The sequence below is a fragment of the Canis lupus genome, chromosome 9 (assembly GCF_048164855.1).
Source record: "Canis lupus baileyi chromosome 9, mCanLup2.hap1, whole genome shotgun sequence".
Taxonomy (NCBI): Eukaryota; Metazoa; Chordata; class Mammalia; order Carnivora; family Canidae; genus Canis; species Canis lupus.
This window is the reverse complement of record NC_132846.1, coordinates 50612513-50628916: the sequence shown is the minus strand read 5'-3', so window position 1 is coordinate 50628916 and position 16404 is coordinate 50612513. Positions and strand designations below refer to the sequence as shown.

At 38.4% G+C, this 16404-nt stretch overlaps 1 protein-coding gene across 4 annotated transcripts in view; it reads right to left on the bottom strand.

Annotated features, from left to right (window-relative positions):
* Nucleotides 1-261: 261 nt before the first annotated feature.
* GPATCH2L (G-patch domain containing 2 like) overlaps nt 262-16404 on the bottom strand; it is a 55632-nt gene continuing 39489 nt past the window's right edge. For 3 of the 4 annotated variants that reach the window (XM_072839422.1, XM_072839420.1, XM_072839421.1), the window contains 2 exons: nt 11568-11662; nt 262-5260 (listed from right to left, as the gene is read on the bottom strand). In XM_072839422.1, the coding sequence (XP_072695523.1) occupies nt 5100-5260; nt 11568-11662 (256 nt within the window). In that variant the 3' untranslated portion in view covers nt 262-5099. Of the gene's footprint in view, nt 5261-9395; nt 9524-11567; nt 11663-16404 lie in introns of all 4 variants that reach the window. The other variant, XM_072839423.1, reaches the window with a different exon arrangement.

Sequence of the window (16404 nt, the reverse complement as noted above, 5' to 3'; positions counted from 1 at the left end):
CCATTCATACAAATAAAACCCAAAGAAAAAAATGGTTGTGATTTCATTACAAAGCTTTAGGATTAGAGTACCATATTCTGAAATGCTGAATCCATGAGTTAGACAACAACAACAAAAAATAGAACATGCGATTGCTATTGGCCACCAAGCCCTGTAGAATCACTGAAATGTAAAACAAAGACAATAGTGTGTGATTAAGTGGATCACTGAAAATTGATTTTTACATGCTCTGAAGTACCAAGATTAAGTCCTAGCAAAAAATCACCAATAACACAACAAGTATTTATTATACAACACTATGTACTCAGGATGGTTTTTTCTTCCAATTATTTTCATTTTTGTCAGCCATATTTTAAAGACTTCATCATTATCATGCTGGAGAATACACGACATTTTCCTGGGAATCTAAGATGTAATGAACAAATATCATGAAATCATGGATGGCAGTACCTTACACAAATGTTTTACTGTCTATTGTGAAAAACGACTATCATTCACAGACTAAAAATTCATTGTTATATTTTAAACCACTTTAAAGGTTGTTTCCATCCACCTAAATATAGCCTTGATGGCATTTTTCTCTACATCATTCATTCTCAGTATTTCCAGGAGATCTTTTAAGGGCTTTAAGAAAAAGCATGGGAAACAAAGACATTAACAGTTTCTGCAAAGAATCATTCACAAAACAGGTCTATAGTTATGGAGGGAAATATAAGTGTACCTCAGAGCTTAGGGGGATGCCCATATATTAAAACATTTAAGTACAGCACAGTCTGTGGTTCTCAAATCACTGGCGTGCACCAGAGTCCCCCAAAGGGCTAGTAAGACTGCCAGGCTCACCCTCAGTTTCCGATTCAGTGGGTCTGGTAGGGGCAAGTACGTACTGCTGCTGGTGGTCAAGGGGCCCCAGCACCCCTGACTAAGCATCTCTCCTTCTCTTCCTCATGCTTTCTCACTTTGGGACTTTGCCAAGATTGCCCTCCCTGGTGAACATCTTTGGGATCCGCCTCATTCTTTTATAGTGTGCTTGGAAAAGTTTTCACTCCAAAAACCCTGCAGTTTTGCCAAGTGCTTATCAGGTCTATTTGCGGTGACAGCCAAAGCTCTTCTTCTGGCCCGAGGTCTGTTTTGCTGGGCTTGTTAAAAACCTTACAATCCACACTCTTCAGCAAGATCATTCACTTCCCTTGCTTCTTTTCAATGCTGCTGTTTCCAGGCATTTGACATTCATCTGTTTTGGGATCTTAATGTAGGTAAAAGCATCTCTGGGCCACCTTGCACTTAGTGTCACAGCAGAACCCACCGATTCCCTCACCTTTTCCCTCTGTACCACTTCTTGATGGGGTAGGGACCCATCCTGACTGCTACCACCATTAGTAACTCCACTAGCTGGCATGACTGGAGCAGGAGATAAGAAAATACTGACAAGACAGCTCAAGCGTTAATAAAGGGAGCAGCTGGCACCAATGGCAAACTGCTTTTACCATCTCTCCTGTCACCCCATGCATCAAGATGCACCCTGCAAACTGCACCCCCAACTGGACCATATCCACCACTGGTAGAGTCTGTTCTAGCCACTGTTTTCACCCAGGCTCTGATAAGGCTCACCAGACTTACAGAACACTGACTACGGCTCCCAATGCTGCTACTTAGCTTTCTCCCTAGGAAACAAAAGGCATATGGTTCAAACCACAGGAATGAAGCCAAACTAAAGAAAAGACCTGAAATGATCAAACTTCACCAGGAGCCCTCACCTGGAGCCAAATGGAGAAGCCCTCACATCAGCAATGACACTGCCAGCCTAGCTCCTTTCACATGACTCTAATTTGTCCGACTCCAAGTGACCTCTGTGATAGCCCTGTTCCTCTGCAGCTCCAGAACTTCCAATGCTGTGGTCCAGACTGTGTTTCTGATGCCAAAATGCAAGAAGATAGATCACAGTCATCTATGTGGGATTCATAAATAGTTTAATTACCTGTCGTCAGTGCGGAGCTTTACTCATTAGCAAAAAGGATGCCACAAGCATCACAGAATAAGAAATTTTATTTCAGCTTTTGGTCATTCTGCTGCCAAATGGCTTTGTTTGCAGCCTGTTTCACAGCTCAGTAAAACAATGTCTGATATTTTTAATTGCATTTGATTTCAAAAGACTTCAAGGTTAAATGCACCTTATTTATCAAGCACACACCACTCAATAAAGATCACACTTTGCCCCACCTAAATTTGGCACCATGTAAACAGCTAATTCCCTCTTCTGCATGGGTTCTTACCAAAAAAGCAACACAAGAGTTGTGATGCAAATGAATCTGTTCCCTTTAAAATGCTGCATCGGGAAAACAATCTCAAATTCCCTTAAATGCATAAGCAACACTAATTTTTAATAATGATGCTCATGCAAGTGGATAATGTCTTGACTTCTGCTCCTTGTAGAAAATACAGAAGATCAGACAGGCAGATTGTGAAGCCAAGCTAGGATAAATCAGAAGCCTGAAATACGTAAGAACTGTGGAACTCCACTCCAGTTACCACTTCTGAGCAGATCAAATACATGTGAGCTCAATGATTATCCTCAAAGGAAGTCATGCTATCAGTTTTTTCAATAGACTATAAAACCTGATTTGAAATTATATCTTTTGTTGAAAGGTAACAGACTACTCAGTGTATGGTATCATACACTTTGCTATATAAAAAATAAATTTAAAATTTATGATTCAAAAAACACTCAATTCTAAGGTTATTCCTTTGGAATTGACTCATAGAAAACAAGCAAAGTAAGTTGGTTAATAATTCTGTCAGCATGCTCATGCAGCAGCTTAAAATGAGGAGCACAATTTACAACCCTGTGTTGCAAAGTATTAATGGCTATTTCTTAGGCAATTAATTTTCTTCCCCACTTATTACAGGGAGATATGGCATTTTTGGATAGTCCCCATTGTATGTATTCAAAATATGTAGAAAAGCATGCCCAAGAAAGATAATAAACATTCATGACACACTGTTTCAAAATTATGGGTCTCAGAGTGACTCAGATCTATCAATGAAAAACAAAAGATTATAACCCAGGGCAGAGGAAGGCTGAAAATCTGGGATTTTAGTCTTGACTCGATCCTGTGATTTTTGGGCAAGTCGCTATACTCTGTGACCATTTTCGTCTCTGTAAAATGGCAGTACATCCTAGAGATGTTTAAAATGTAAACAAAGTTGTATATATAAATTATTTGTAATCACAGGTAGAAAAGAGAACTGCTTGGCAACAACAGTCTAACTGGACTGTGGAGGTCTGAATAAGCCATGATCATAGGACCTATCTCTTAAAGAGCCAGAGCTTAGCGCAAAGAAAATTATGTCCATGGATTTTTCCCTGAAATCCAACAAATTACATCAGAAATGTGTCTGAGGACACGATGGGAACTAGGTAAGAATGCACATATGACAATAAAACCCACCTTCTGCACTAAAACAACTTGGGAGTGCCACTTCATATTCAACAGGCACTTTATTTTCTATACTGCTATGGATACAGCCTCGAGGGATGACAGGAGAACCAGGGGTGACTCCTGGGGATCCTGGGTTGGCTTTAATGCTACTTCTCAACCCCATAATCTCCATCTGTCCCTCCCTCCACCAGACTTCTTGTTATGGACAACTGATGTGTTATCCATCTTACAGAAAGTGCCATTTAAATTAGTTTCAAATCCCCCCTCCAACTAGATTCACACATGTGCCCATCAACAAGGAAATCCTGGCATTAGCACTAAGAAGGACTATCCTTTTTAAAGGGAACAGGAGAGAGCAGCCCACCCTCACATTCTGTATGAGGAAAGAGGACAGCTGCGCTTTGGGGGGAAGGAGGCTCTGTTGCACTCAGCACCTATTCAGGAAGCACAGGAAATACCCAGGGGTGGGGCTGGGAGTTCTGTTAGCAGAGAAGTGGGCATTTAGAGGACCGTTTCTCTGTATTTCAAAGTAAATGTACTCAACTCGTACAAAAAAGAACCCTTCTGTCAACTAGGCCCCTGAATGACAGACACTCTTGATAATACTTTTTTAGAAAGGGCGGCTTCTCTCCAGCAGCTCCAGGCAGTCACTTATTCCTCATTTTGACAAAGGAGCATCCAACTTCAGGCATGGCTGTATATATAACTCCACACGCAGCTGAGCCGTCATAAACACGCCAAGTATAAAGGCGTGTCAAAAAGACATTTTTCTCCCCAAATATGGCCCCCAAGAAGCCATTATTATAATAGAGTGTGAATTTCTGCTACAGGTTATTGACCTATAAGCTAACAATAAAAATCCCATTTAGTACATAAAAGCTTACACTATGACATGAAGTATTAAGACACAATACACAGACTATTTTAAGTTTGCTGAACAACTAAACCATTTCTTCATTATATTATGAATATACATATCCTTCTATGGGAGAACACCAACTCTGGAGATGAGGCAAAGTATGGTGCAGCTGCTGGAGATCCCATTGGGCCATTTAGAAAAATGGAAGAAGTTCCCACCGTCCATGCTGCTGGTGTCTCCTCTGAAGCTCCCAAATGAGGACTTGGTGAATTTGGCTTATTGGCACTCTCAGTGAATCAAGACCATGCTCAAAGGCAAACTCTATCTCTTGTAAACACAATCGCACACACAGGTCTTAACTCAGTGTTTACATCTGTCTAGAACTGGCTACAAATTTGGGACTTCTTCAAATGATATTAAAAGCTCTACATAAACAGTATGCAAAAGCAGTTACTAGTTTTTCAAGAAAAGAGACATACCTGCAAAAAGCAACAGCTCTGTAAAAGGAGCTGTAGGTAGCTGTTGGGACAATGATAACAACATAACAAAGATAGCATAGGATGACCTTTTTTTAAAAAAAAAAAAATTGCTGCTTCAATACTTTACTTTAAAAAAAAACAAAACAAAACTGATTTCCACAACATGATTTTCTAAGAGAAAGTCCACTGCTTTGTTTGGAAGTAGGATCATCCTGGCGGTGAAAGGACTGGGAATGTCAATTATGTTAAGCAAGACTCTGCAATACCAAGTCTAGGATGCATCTCACAACACCCAGTGGCTCCTGGTGGGTGGAATCCTGCTCTTTAGCTGTATCCAGGGCTCTTTTCCGGTGGCATTTTAAAAAATGTAGCTGCAGCTGAGTCAGTGGCTTTCTCTGCGGCAGAGGTCCTGACCAACCACTCAGGGTTTGGAGGTTTCTGGACCTGTGATGCTGGTGTTGTTGGCTCCACTACATCCACGTGCACTGGTAAGGTGGTTACAATAAAAGGAAGGAAGGAGAGATCAAGGGGAGACAAATTAGAATCAGAGACACATCAATGCACAATTCTCTGAATCCTTTTATTTTATAACTTAAGAACCCAAGAGGCCACATAAGGCTTTTTTTTTCCTCAGTAAAGTATTTCTGTACCTGAGAAAAATGGGTTCAACTGAACAAATATATAAATACAGTACAAATTCATATTCATATACTATAAATTCATAATGTAGTCATGATCATTTATTGCACTTATGTGCCAGGTACTATGCTATGTAGATACTGTACAACCATAATCTGATTTCCTAATGCAAACCCTTGGAGGTAGGAACTGTCATCTCCATTTTCTGGATCAAAACACTGAGGCAAAGATAGAACAGATATGTTGTTCAGGAACCCAACAGAGCTGGTTAAGTAGGTAGCAATATTCAAACTCAGACACTGGACTTCAAGCCCTAGGCTCTTTCTGTTACACGCTACGCCTCCAGTAACACAGTGTTTCCAATAAATAGCATATCATAAGAAAAATCACAAACTCAAGTCCAGCATTTTTCAACAAGGACACCAAAGACATTCTCAACATGATAATCATTGCTTGTGCAGGGTTGTCCTGTGTATCTTAGGACACTTACCATTCTGGACCCCATTCACTGAATGCTAAAAGCACTCCTCAGTCATTGTGATGACCACTGTCCTCACATTTACAAATGCCTCCTGAACAGAATGGTACAAACCACCATCACGCCCACTCTGTTTAGAGCAAATGAACATACACTAAAATACAGCAAAATCTAGAAAATTTTCAGTTTTACCTTCTCACTCAAATAATCCTACTCTTAGGAATGTAACTAGAATAGTAATATTTAAATTGTGGGTCACAAAGTCAATTGGGTAGGTCATGACCAGTAATATTTTTCTTAATGAAAAAGAATAAGATATACAAAAGTGAACTCAAGAATTTCAGATTTACATGTACACTCACATACATATTCAAGTATGAGTTCTTACTATAAGTTACTGCAAAAAAAAATCTGTAGGGTATGACTCTATGGCATATATGCAAGAGCTTCTTGAGGGTAACAGCTTTCAAACATTTTGGAACCTCAACCACAATAGCAAGAAATACATTTGACGCCACAACCCAAATCTCGGTCTTTCCCTCTCACACAAACACATGCACATACATGCTCACTCATTCATATTTAGCTGAAAATAAATTTCATAAAACTGTACCTACAATTACTATATGGTATTCAACTGCAGTAGGGAAAAAAACCCTTATCCTAAGAAAACGTTTTTGCTCTATATTTTTTTTACTACAGTAAAATACACATAACACAAAATTTACCACTGTAATAATTTTTACATGTACAGTTCAGTGGCATTAAGTACACTCATACTGCTGTACAAGCATCACCACCATCCATATCTAGAACTTCTTCACTGTCTCAAATGGAAATACTGTACCTATTAAATACCAACTCCTCCTCTCCTCCTTCCCCAGGCCCTGGCAACCATTACTATACTTTGTCTCTACATATCTGACCATTCAAGGTACCTCATATAACGAATGACAAAGTATTTATCCTTTTGTGTCTGGCTCACTTCACTTAGTATTATGTCATCATCCATGCTATAGCATGTCAGAATCTTCATCCTTTTCAAGGCCAAATAATACTCCCATAGCTATAAGTGTAAACCATATTTTGTTTATTGATTTATCCAGCAAGAGACATGTGGGTCACTTCTACTTTTTAGCTCTTGTGTATAATGTTGCTATGAACTTGGATGTACAAATACCTGTTTGAATTCATGCTTTCAATTCTTTTGGGTATACACTTAGAAACTGAATTGCTGGATCATATGGCAGTTCTATGTTTACAATGCTGAGGAACCACCATTCTCTGTTTCACAGTGGCTGCAATATTTTACATTCCCACTGGCAATGCCCAAGGGTTCCAATTTCTCTATATCTTTCCTAACATTTGTTGTTTCCTGTTCCTTGATATAGCCATCCTAAGGAGTGTGAAGTAACCCAGAAACAATTTTGCACATGGCTCTCCCAGAACAATGCAGTTGTTTTTCACAATAGCATAAAATGGGATATAATACAAATGTCCAGGAATGCTTAATTATAGTATGCTCCTCATATCATACAATGGAATACCATATGTACATGGCAGTAAAAAAAAAAAAAAAAAGGACTCTGACAGGATACAACATTAATGATTTTCAAAACATAACTGGATGAAACTTATAACTTATAAAATAAGACATCCCATTTACACAAGTCTCTAAAAAATGCTAACTAGACAATACATTGCTTAGAGAGCTATGTATCTGTTAAAGCTATCTGAAAAAACTCCCAAGGAATGATAAATGATCAACAAAAAACATATTCACATAACCAAAAAACCATATCAGGACAATGGTTACTTAAAAGGACAGTGGGAGGATTTTATAGGTAATGTTCATTTTCTTAAAGTAGATGGTAGGTACATGGATATTTATGCTGTTGTTTTTCTTGACACCTTGTATATCTTCTATAAATGTTTTTATAGCCATTTAATATTTACTGAAAAAAAAACACTTTTAACTTTAAAAACCATTTAAATGTTAAAAAGGAGCAGTAAGAAAAAAAAAAAAGGGCAATAAGAATCTGCCCTATGACACCTGAGACAAGGGCTGACCTACAATGGAACTCCTGAATCCCATCACAGGGTAAGAATAATTTTTAGAATAACTGTTTCAGCTTTAAGATTCTATTCACTTATTCATATGAGAAATATCTACTGAGACCATTATCCGTGCTGAGTATTCTTTTAGATGCTCAGGGTACAGAAGTGAGCAAAAGAGATAAAATTCCTGCTCTTGCAAATGTATCTCTACTAGCACTGGCCTGGTATTTGGAATCTGATCTAACTAGTTAACAGATTAACTGCTGGGTACCCTTCCAACTGCTGCTCTACGGGCACATAACCTACACCAGGGACAGGAAGGTCAGAAGAGGCTTTGGGAATGGCCAAAATAGGGCTCTGAATACAATGTCTTTATCATTCGCTTAATTCTCCTTTACCTAGAGCCATGTGTTTAATTTTTGAAGGAATGGGATTCGTACACCAAAGGTTCCATTCTTGTCATTCTGATGAAGAAAAATCATCTCAGAAATGAAATCTGGTTTTCGGGATCCCTGGGTGGCTCAGTGGTTTAGCGCCTGCCTTCGGCCCAGGGTGTGATCCTAGAGTCCTGGGATCGAGTCCCACATCGGGCTCCCTGCATGGAGTCTGCTTCTCCCTCTGCCTGTGTCTCTGCCTCTCTCTGTGTGTCTCTCATGAATAAATAAATAAAATCTTAAAAAAAAAAAAAAAGAAATCTGGTTTTCGAGTTTCTTATGTTTCTTTCTTATAGCTAATCTCAAATCTTAGAGGAAAATAACCCATCTTTTCTTTTCCAATTACATTCTTTAAGAGCATACAGAGCCAATTCACTTCAGCATGAGGTAAAGACTTCCCCTGTTCTGGGCATTCCCTGTTCTGTTCTGGGCATTCCCTGTTCTGCTATTATGGAAACAGAAGCAGGTTTACACAGTTACTTGCTAAAATCCAAGGGTGGTTCTGTGCAGGTTATAAAGCCATAAAGGGAAGGGGAGTGGAGATAAAAAGAAGAAAATAAAGGTGCTACTCTTTCAAGAAGAATCTACTTAATGACCCTAATGAAAAGGTCTTTTTCTCTGGTCTTTCCTGAGTATTAATATAAAAAGACAAGGAAGACAAGTTACTCTTTTCTGCTCTTCACCTCTCTAGCCTTATTAATACCTTTAAATTCAGTCAATCTCAACTCAAAACTTTCCACCATTGGGGGTGGGGAAAAGGGAAAAGATTTGTGGCTGCATGTTTAAGAAAGAAGCTGAATTCATCACAGTGACAGGGGAGAGTGTTGGCAGAGATCTGAGCTATTTATTCTTTTAGGAAAATCCTATAAAGAATGACACAAGGAAGCCTCTATCTGCAGTCGTGTTCATCACACTGGTGAAGAGTCCGATAACAGATGTATGCAGTAGCGTGATTTAGTGCCAGGAGCTGGCCCCTGATGTGTATTAATACAGCGGCAAAGCGGAACGCACCTCTCTTCATCACTCATTTCTATAAAAGAGGTGGAATCCGAGATGGCCCGATGTTAGGCAGAGCAAGCCCATTTGTTCTACTGACTGATGGCGCGGGCTCGGGCTGTGTCCTTCACCTCCATGGGGCACTCAGGTTGTGGATAGAAAAAAAAGAAAATGTTCAGTGAAGCAGACCTTAGTCAACAAGTGAGAGGAGGAGTTGGGCTCAGTAGGAGAAATGCTTAATGCCGAAGTCTTGTTTAGTACCCCCAGTAACATTTCCTGATTTGAGTATGGAATAGGTTTTTAAACTCTTCTCAACAGTTGTCTTCTGAACATTAAAAGCTAAAAATAGAAGCTGGATATTGAGGGGAAGAAAGAACAAAAGATAAAAGAGGGGAGACTGTGTTTTAATACTTCCAATACCACAGACTGGATTTTGATACAGTCTTAATTTGGAACCAATGCTATCTTACATAACACAAAATACCTGAAGTATGTAAGAGGGCAGGCTCACTAGCGTCATAGGGAAATCAATTTGACCTTGGCCCCACAATTTATCATCCATGTGACTTTGGACAAGGGATTAAACCTCTCTCTATAAGCCTCAATTTTCTCAGGTGTAAATTGGGAATAAAAACAGCATCTCCCTAGGAAAAAAAAAAAAACAAAAAACAGCATCTCCCTTTTACTTGTTGCAAAGATTAAGTGAAATAATCCATGCAAAGTAATCAGCTCAGAGCATGGCCATGTAGAAATCACTAGAAAAAATTTATTATAATTATCAGACATGTGATTAAGATTGTCCAGTAAGAACCATTATCAAGCAGCTGCCCCAAACAGAAGCTCAAAGAGGTCAATTTCAAAGTATGTTGAAACTTTCTAAATTAAGGGAGGGGGACAGAGTTTCCTATTTCTGAACTCTACTCTTCACTCATCAATCAACTGATCTGATCTATATAATACATAGTATTTTCTGAAGAAAATAATCTATGATATACTCAGTTTCCTCAGAGTGAATTCACCATCATCAATAAAGTAACTATAGGTATTTCTGATAGGTCATACAAACAGACATGATCTTTTTATCCGGAGCAATTCATCCTCAACTGTATTGAAATAACACAGTATTTCCTGATTACCAATTATGTTTAACTACCTTTTCTTAACTTCAAAGAAAAATACCTACATTCAGTATTATTTCTGATATAAATAGCAACTACCCCCCAATTTTTTAAGGATAACATACATGTAAAGTGTATAAATCATAAACATACAACTCATATATATATGTAAAAATATACATATATATGTAAAAATATATTCCTACCCAGTTGATGACATAGAGCACTTCTCAGACTTCTGATTATGTCCTCTCTTAGTCACTACCCCTTCACCAAAGATAATCACTATTTTGGTTTCCAACCAACAGGTTTTGCCCAGAAAGCTAAAAGGTTTTAACTTGAAAAATAGTTTTTAATTAGAAATTTCATGACTAGTAAAAGTATTAGCACTCTACTACACATAAAAACAGTGAGAAGTTATTATACTATGTACCAAGTAAGAGAGTAAATAAATCCATGTGACTCCTTGGCTACTGAATAAACCACCACCCTAACTGGATTTTCATTAACACAGACCTAATTTCCTATCTGTGCTAGGACAAAAGCACAGATGACTAAAGATTGCTGATTGTAGAATACCGGGATTCAAACAAGCCACATGACACAGTGTAAAAGCACAGATTTCAGGGTTAGAGAGAACTAGGCTTGAATTCTTTTTTTTTAAGATTTTATTTATTTATTCATGAGAATACACAGAGAGGGGGGAGAGAGAGAGAGAGAGAGAGAGAGAGAGAGAGAGAGGCAGAGACACAGGCAGAGGGAGAAGCACGCTCCATGTAGGGAGCCTGACGTGGGACTTGATCCCGGGTCTCTAGGATCATACTCTGGGCCAAAGATGGCGCTAAACTGCTGAGCCACCGGGGCTGCCCTAGGCTTGAATTCTTAATATGAGTGTGACCTTGGGCAAATTCCTCTCACATTCTCATTTCTCCAAGTAAAATGGAAATAAAATGATCTAGCTTATCATAAAAGTTATATAAAACATAAAGGTATATAAAAGGTATATAAAACATAACTTAGTGCCTGACACACAGTAGGTGCTCAATAAATGATAACTACATACAGTTACCTGCATTTGGGGTAGAGAGAGATGCTGTGGCCACAGGTTTCCGCTTCCTCTTGATGTCACGTGAACATGGGGGTCCCAAGTGTATGTTTGCCTGTCTGCAGATATGAGAAAGAAAAAACATTGTTTTCACTCTGTAATTCTTATTGTAAGACATTATGTTCAGCCCAGATAAAATCCCTGACCCAATACAGATATACACTAACAAGACAGGCACCATTCTTTGTCATCAAGTGTCACGTACAAGATTATTCAGGATTAATCATAACTCATTCTTTATGCACAATATATACCCATTCTAAACTTCTTACCTAATTTCAGAATAGCAGACACTCAAGATTAATTTCAATAAATGTGTTTCATTACATGCTGATTTTTGTACAATTATTTTTCATAAAAACTATAACTGCAATTGTTCTAAACTCACTAATGAAATACCTACTCCCAAGTGGTAATATATTGAAAAGTTTAATGCTGCATGAACACAGATATTTGCATAGAATTTTAATAGCAATTTTAACCCTTCTATCACTATAAATCTGGATTTATAGACACTATTAAGTGTCTGTATCACAAGTTAAATAAGTTTGATTTCTGTGATTTTTAAAAATATTAATTACTTGCTAATAATATAATCCCTCATCTGAATATTCAGCATACTCTAGTAACAAAACAGTGGGTATTTCAAAGCTTGCAAAAAAGCAAAAGACTGTCTGAAAGACAATGGACTTAACACTAAACAGCTGGTATGCTATTTTAGTTGCCTGAAACTTCCTCCTTCTTCAAACTAGACAGATCCTACCCCTGATTAAGGACCTAGTTGATTCTCACCTTTCCTTGAACATTCAAGGCCTTACTCACCATGAATCATTATTTAACTGGTATACATATATCTTGTTTCCCTAATGAGGCTTAATCTCCTAGAGAACAGGGACCATATTTATATTTCTTTCATAATTTTCCAATGATCTACTAACCTCAGCACAAGGCACTTAGCTGACGGCCATTAAATATCTGTTGACAAGAACTGATATGAATGAATAAAAGTTCTAAAAACCAAATAGTCAACTGTACAGTTAAAAGTGGCTAAAATGGCAAATTCTATGTCATATTTATTTAGCACAATTTTTAAAAAATAGAGTATGTAACATATAAAAAGGAATCTAGTAAAATTATACCAGACTGAACTCCTATTTGGTAATCCCAGCTGGGGATTAAGTCTCATGGCTTAATGATCTTAATACTAGAACTTCAGTCAAAACTAAGACCACCTAGTTAACAAAGCACCAAGATAACTGTCTGGACAAATTTTCCTATTCAGAGGGCTCCCAATCTGGCAAGCTCCACAGTTTAGAAGCATGCATGGGGGCAGCCCAGGTGGCTCAGCGGTTTAGCACTGCCTTCAGCCCAGGGCGTGATCCTGGAGACCTGGGATCAAGTCCCACACTGGGCTCCCTGCATGGAGCCTGCTTCTCCCTCTGCCTGTGTCTCTGCCTCTCCCTCTCTCTGTCTCTCAAGAATAAATAAATAAAATCTTAAAAAAAAATAAGTAAAAGCATGCATGTAAATATATATTCTTTTCTCTATATGCAAAATCTTAAGAATCAATTCATTTTTAAGCAAGAAAAGAATTTAACTGAAATCATAAGATTTTCGGAATGCAAACAACATTACAATAGGCAGAGATTTACAGTATAAAGCCCATGTTTGGGGAAATACCATCCAAGTCACCTTGTATTGATAGCCCTCTCTTCCATGTGGGAAAAGAGTTAACTTTTAAGTATCCCAAGCCATGAATAGTTAATTCTGAATGCCCAAAGTGAAATGTAAATATTAATGTGTAAAGTAGGGGAAAACAATTCATTTTTTATACCTTATCAAAGTCCTGAGAATAAATCAGCATGTTGGTTTAATAACAAGAAACACAGATGATGGAATATCATAGATAGGCCTTCAGTCTAAAGGGAGAGGAGGTAATTCCCTCTGAAGCCAAAGATACAGACAGAGAAGAGAGTGATTCTCAAAACCAAAATTTGGTTTTTCTTAAAACAGAGAAAGACTCCCATCTTTTTCATAAACATGGTACTGGAGTACATACAGATCTGACCTCAAAATGACCACTTTGCTCTAATCCTTTTTGGTTTTTTTAAAGATTTTATTTATTTATCCTGAGAGACACAGAGAGAGAGAGGCAGAGACATAGGCAGAGGGATAAGCAGGCTCCATGCAGGGAGCCCGATGCGGGACTTGATCCCAAGACTCCAGGAACATGCCCTGGGCTGAAGGCGACGCTAAACCGCTGAGCCACCCAGGCTGCCCCACTTTGCTCTAATCCAATCATCCTTCTCAAGTACTTCAGAAAGAAAAACAAGTCAAATAAAGGGTAGTAAGATATATTCATGCTTCTTTACCTTAAGCTCATTAAAGGACTCTCCAAAACTTTTTAGATTAAACGTTAATATCCTTTCAATCTAAACTATGTTATTAGATGTCAGGACAGTGGTTACCCTTGAGCTGTGGGGCAGAGGGGAGGAGGGATAGTGACTAGACAAAGCACCAGGAGCTTTTGGGGTTCTTTCTGATAATGCTCTGTTTCTGGATCTGGATGCAGGTTACTTGAATGTGATTTCATCATCCTTCATTAAAAAGTCTAATTTAAAAAACTGCAAAACGAAAAACAAAAACATTGCTTCTTCAAGATCGATGCAAAATGTTTAATTTTATGAGATGCAAAATGAAAAGAGTAAGAAAAGTACTCAAGGCAGCTTAAGATATTAATTCTTGGAGTATCCACTTGGACTGAACAAAATAAATACTGCCTTTTATTTCCACACCATCCATCATTTTCAGCTTCGTATGTTTGATATATTTCAGTAAGACAGTTAAGGGCCCCTATTATCCCTCCTTTACTGACCTAGTCAGTAACATTTATCTCACATTTTCAAGAAATGACACATTTGGGAATAAAAAGATGAAATCATTTATGTACAAAGATATTTAAACTTTTAATCATTTTAAATAGCAATATGGTGTTTTTAAAAACGCTTATTTTAGTAAAATGAAAATAAGTATTACTTACCTACCACTACACATATAGATCATTACACTGTACTACATCTTAGGGGGTTGCTGCAGATACAAAGACTCAGGTGGTCCTTACCATACTCCGCCCCTTCAGGCCTTGGTTCTTGGATCCCCACTCTGCCCTACTCAGTGATGGTAATGGAGGGCTTCAGGGTTACCTGTTCCTACATTAAATGACCTCTGACTGCTAAGCCTCCAACCTGTTACTTGTTTCTGTGGTAAATATCTACTTCTATCACCCCATTCTCATTCTTCATGGTTGGCCTGAACATTCTAAATCCTTCTAACTTTGAAAATTCTCTGGTGATAACTTAGGAATGAACTGAAGGTTTTGTAAGGAACCCAGCCAGGTAATAAAGCTTATGAAGTCAACCACATTATTTTGTTGTAAAAGTATGTATTTTTCCTTTCTGCTCAGGAGGTTCTTTTTGCTTCGTTCATTGTTCACTGCTTTTACTGAGGTGGTGAACAAGAGACAGTCTCATCCCTATAGGACCTAGTAGCCTAGTCTTACTTCCAGCCACACGGCTTTTCTAGTTACAGAATCTGGATAACAGAGAAAATGAGGCAGGGATAAAGAGAAGCCATGTTCATTCCTAAGACTCAGTTTAATGCTCCTTCCCTCTTAACACATTTCTCTTAAGACCATTTCCAGGTTGGAGAGCTATTTCCTAAGAAGTTAAATAACATTACACCTTAGGTCTGAGTACAGAAGGGATATTTGTCTCTCACTACACCCCTTACTAGTTAAGATGTAGGAAAGGAAAAAGAGAAACAGTCAAATTATTACAAAGGACAATAAGACATTTTCCTTCTTTTTGGTTTTAAGTGAATACTACTAATTAGTAGAGTTCACAGCTTGAGAAAAATCTATTTTTCCCTTTGAGGGCTCTGTCTGCCTGGAAGGGACCTTGCAGGACAAAGAGGGAAAGAGACCCAGAAGCCTGGAGACCCAGAGCTTAGAGCTTAGAGCAAGAGGACTTAAAAAGGAGACAGGACATGGAACCTGCCATGCTGTATAGCACATTCCGAACATTAGGACACCCTGTTCAGGAGTGGAGAATAATCCATGTGGTATTGGAAGGGCCCCTTGTGTTATTTTTGGGATCCTGAGCATGGGAGTATGCACCTGCTGCAGCCCCAGCTCCCTATTCAAGAGGCAGTTCCAATTTCCATTTGTCCCAAATAATTCCATATCAATAACTACAGACATAAGAAATTAAGGAAAGGGGAAAAAATATGACCTTCCCCCACTCTTCATTTGGCTCCCTTTCTTCCCAGTGTGTTGTGTCTTTAATTTGTGTTCGTTTGCTTCGATGGTATCTGTCTACTTTCACAAGATAGAAATTGAAAAGGGTCAACACGCAAACAGCTCTCACAAAGGACAGGGAAAGTCAGAGCTTTCCCTTCTCACCAATACACACAGCCCCCTCCCTTGGAGGTATAACAGGTAGAAGATTTAACAAGATTTTAAAAAACTCTTTGTCAAGAGCAGTATACAGTCATTCCTGTGTTGCAAATCATGTACTGTATGTACAGGAAGGGGAATCTTTCAATTATTCAGGGGGCCAAAAGGCTAAGTATCAGTTCGGCTGAAATTTCTACCAGGTGAAAACTTCTTTCTCAATAGAAGTGGCAATGGTTATCAGAATCACGTAAGCAGATTTTTACAAAATATGCATGCCCACCACGCTGGGGTGAGAGAAGAACCAGTAAGCTTCTACCTGCTGTGTAAATTACTGAGTTAAAAAAAAAA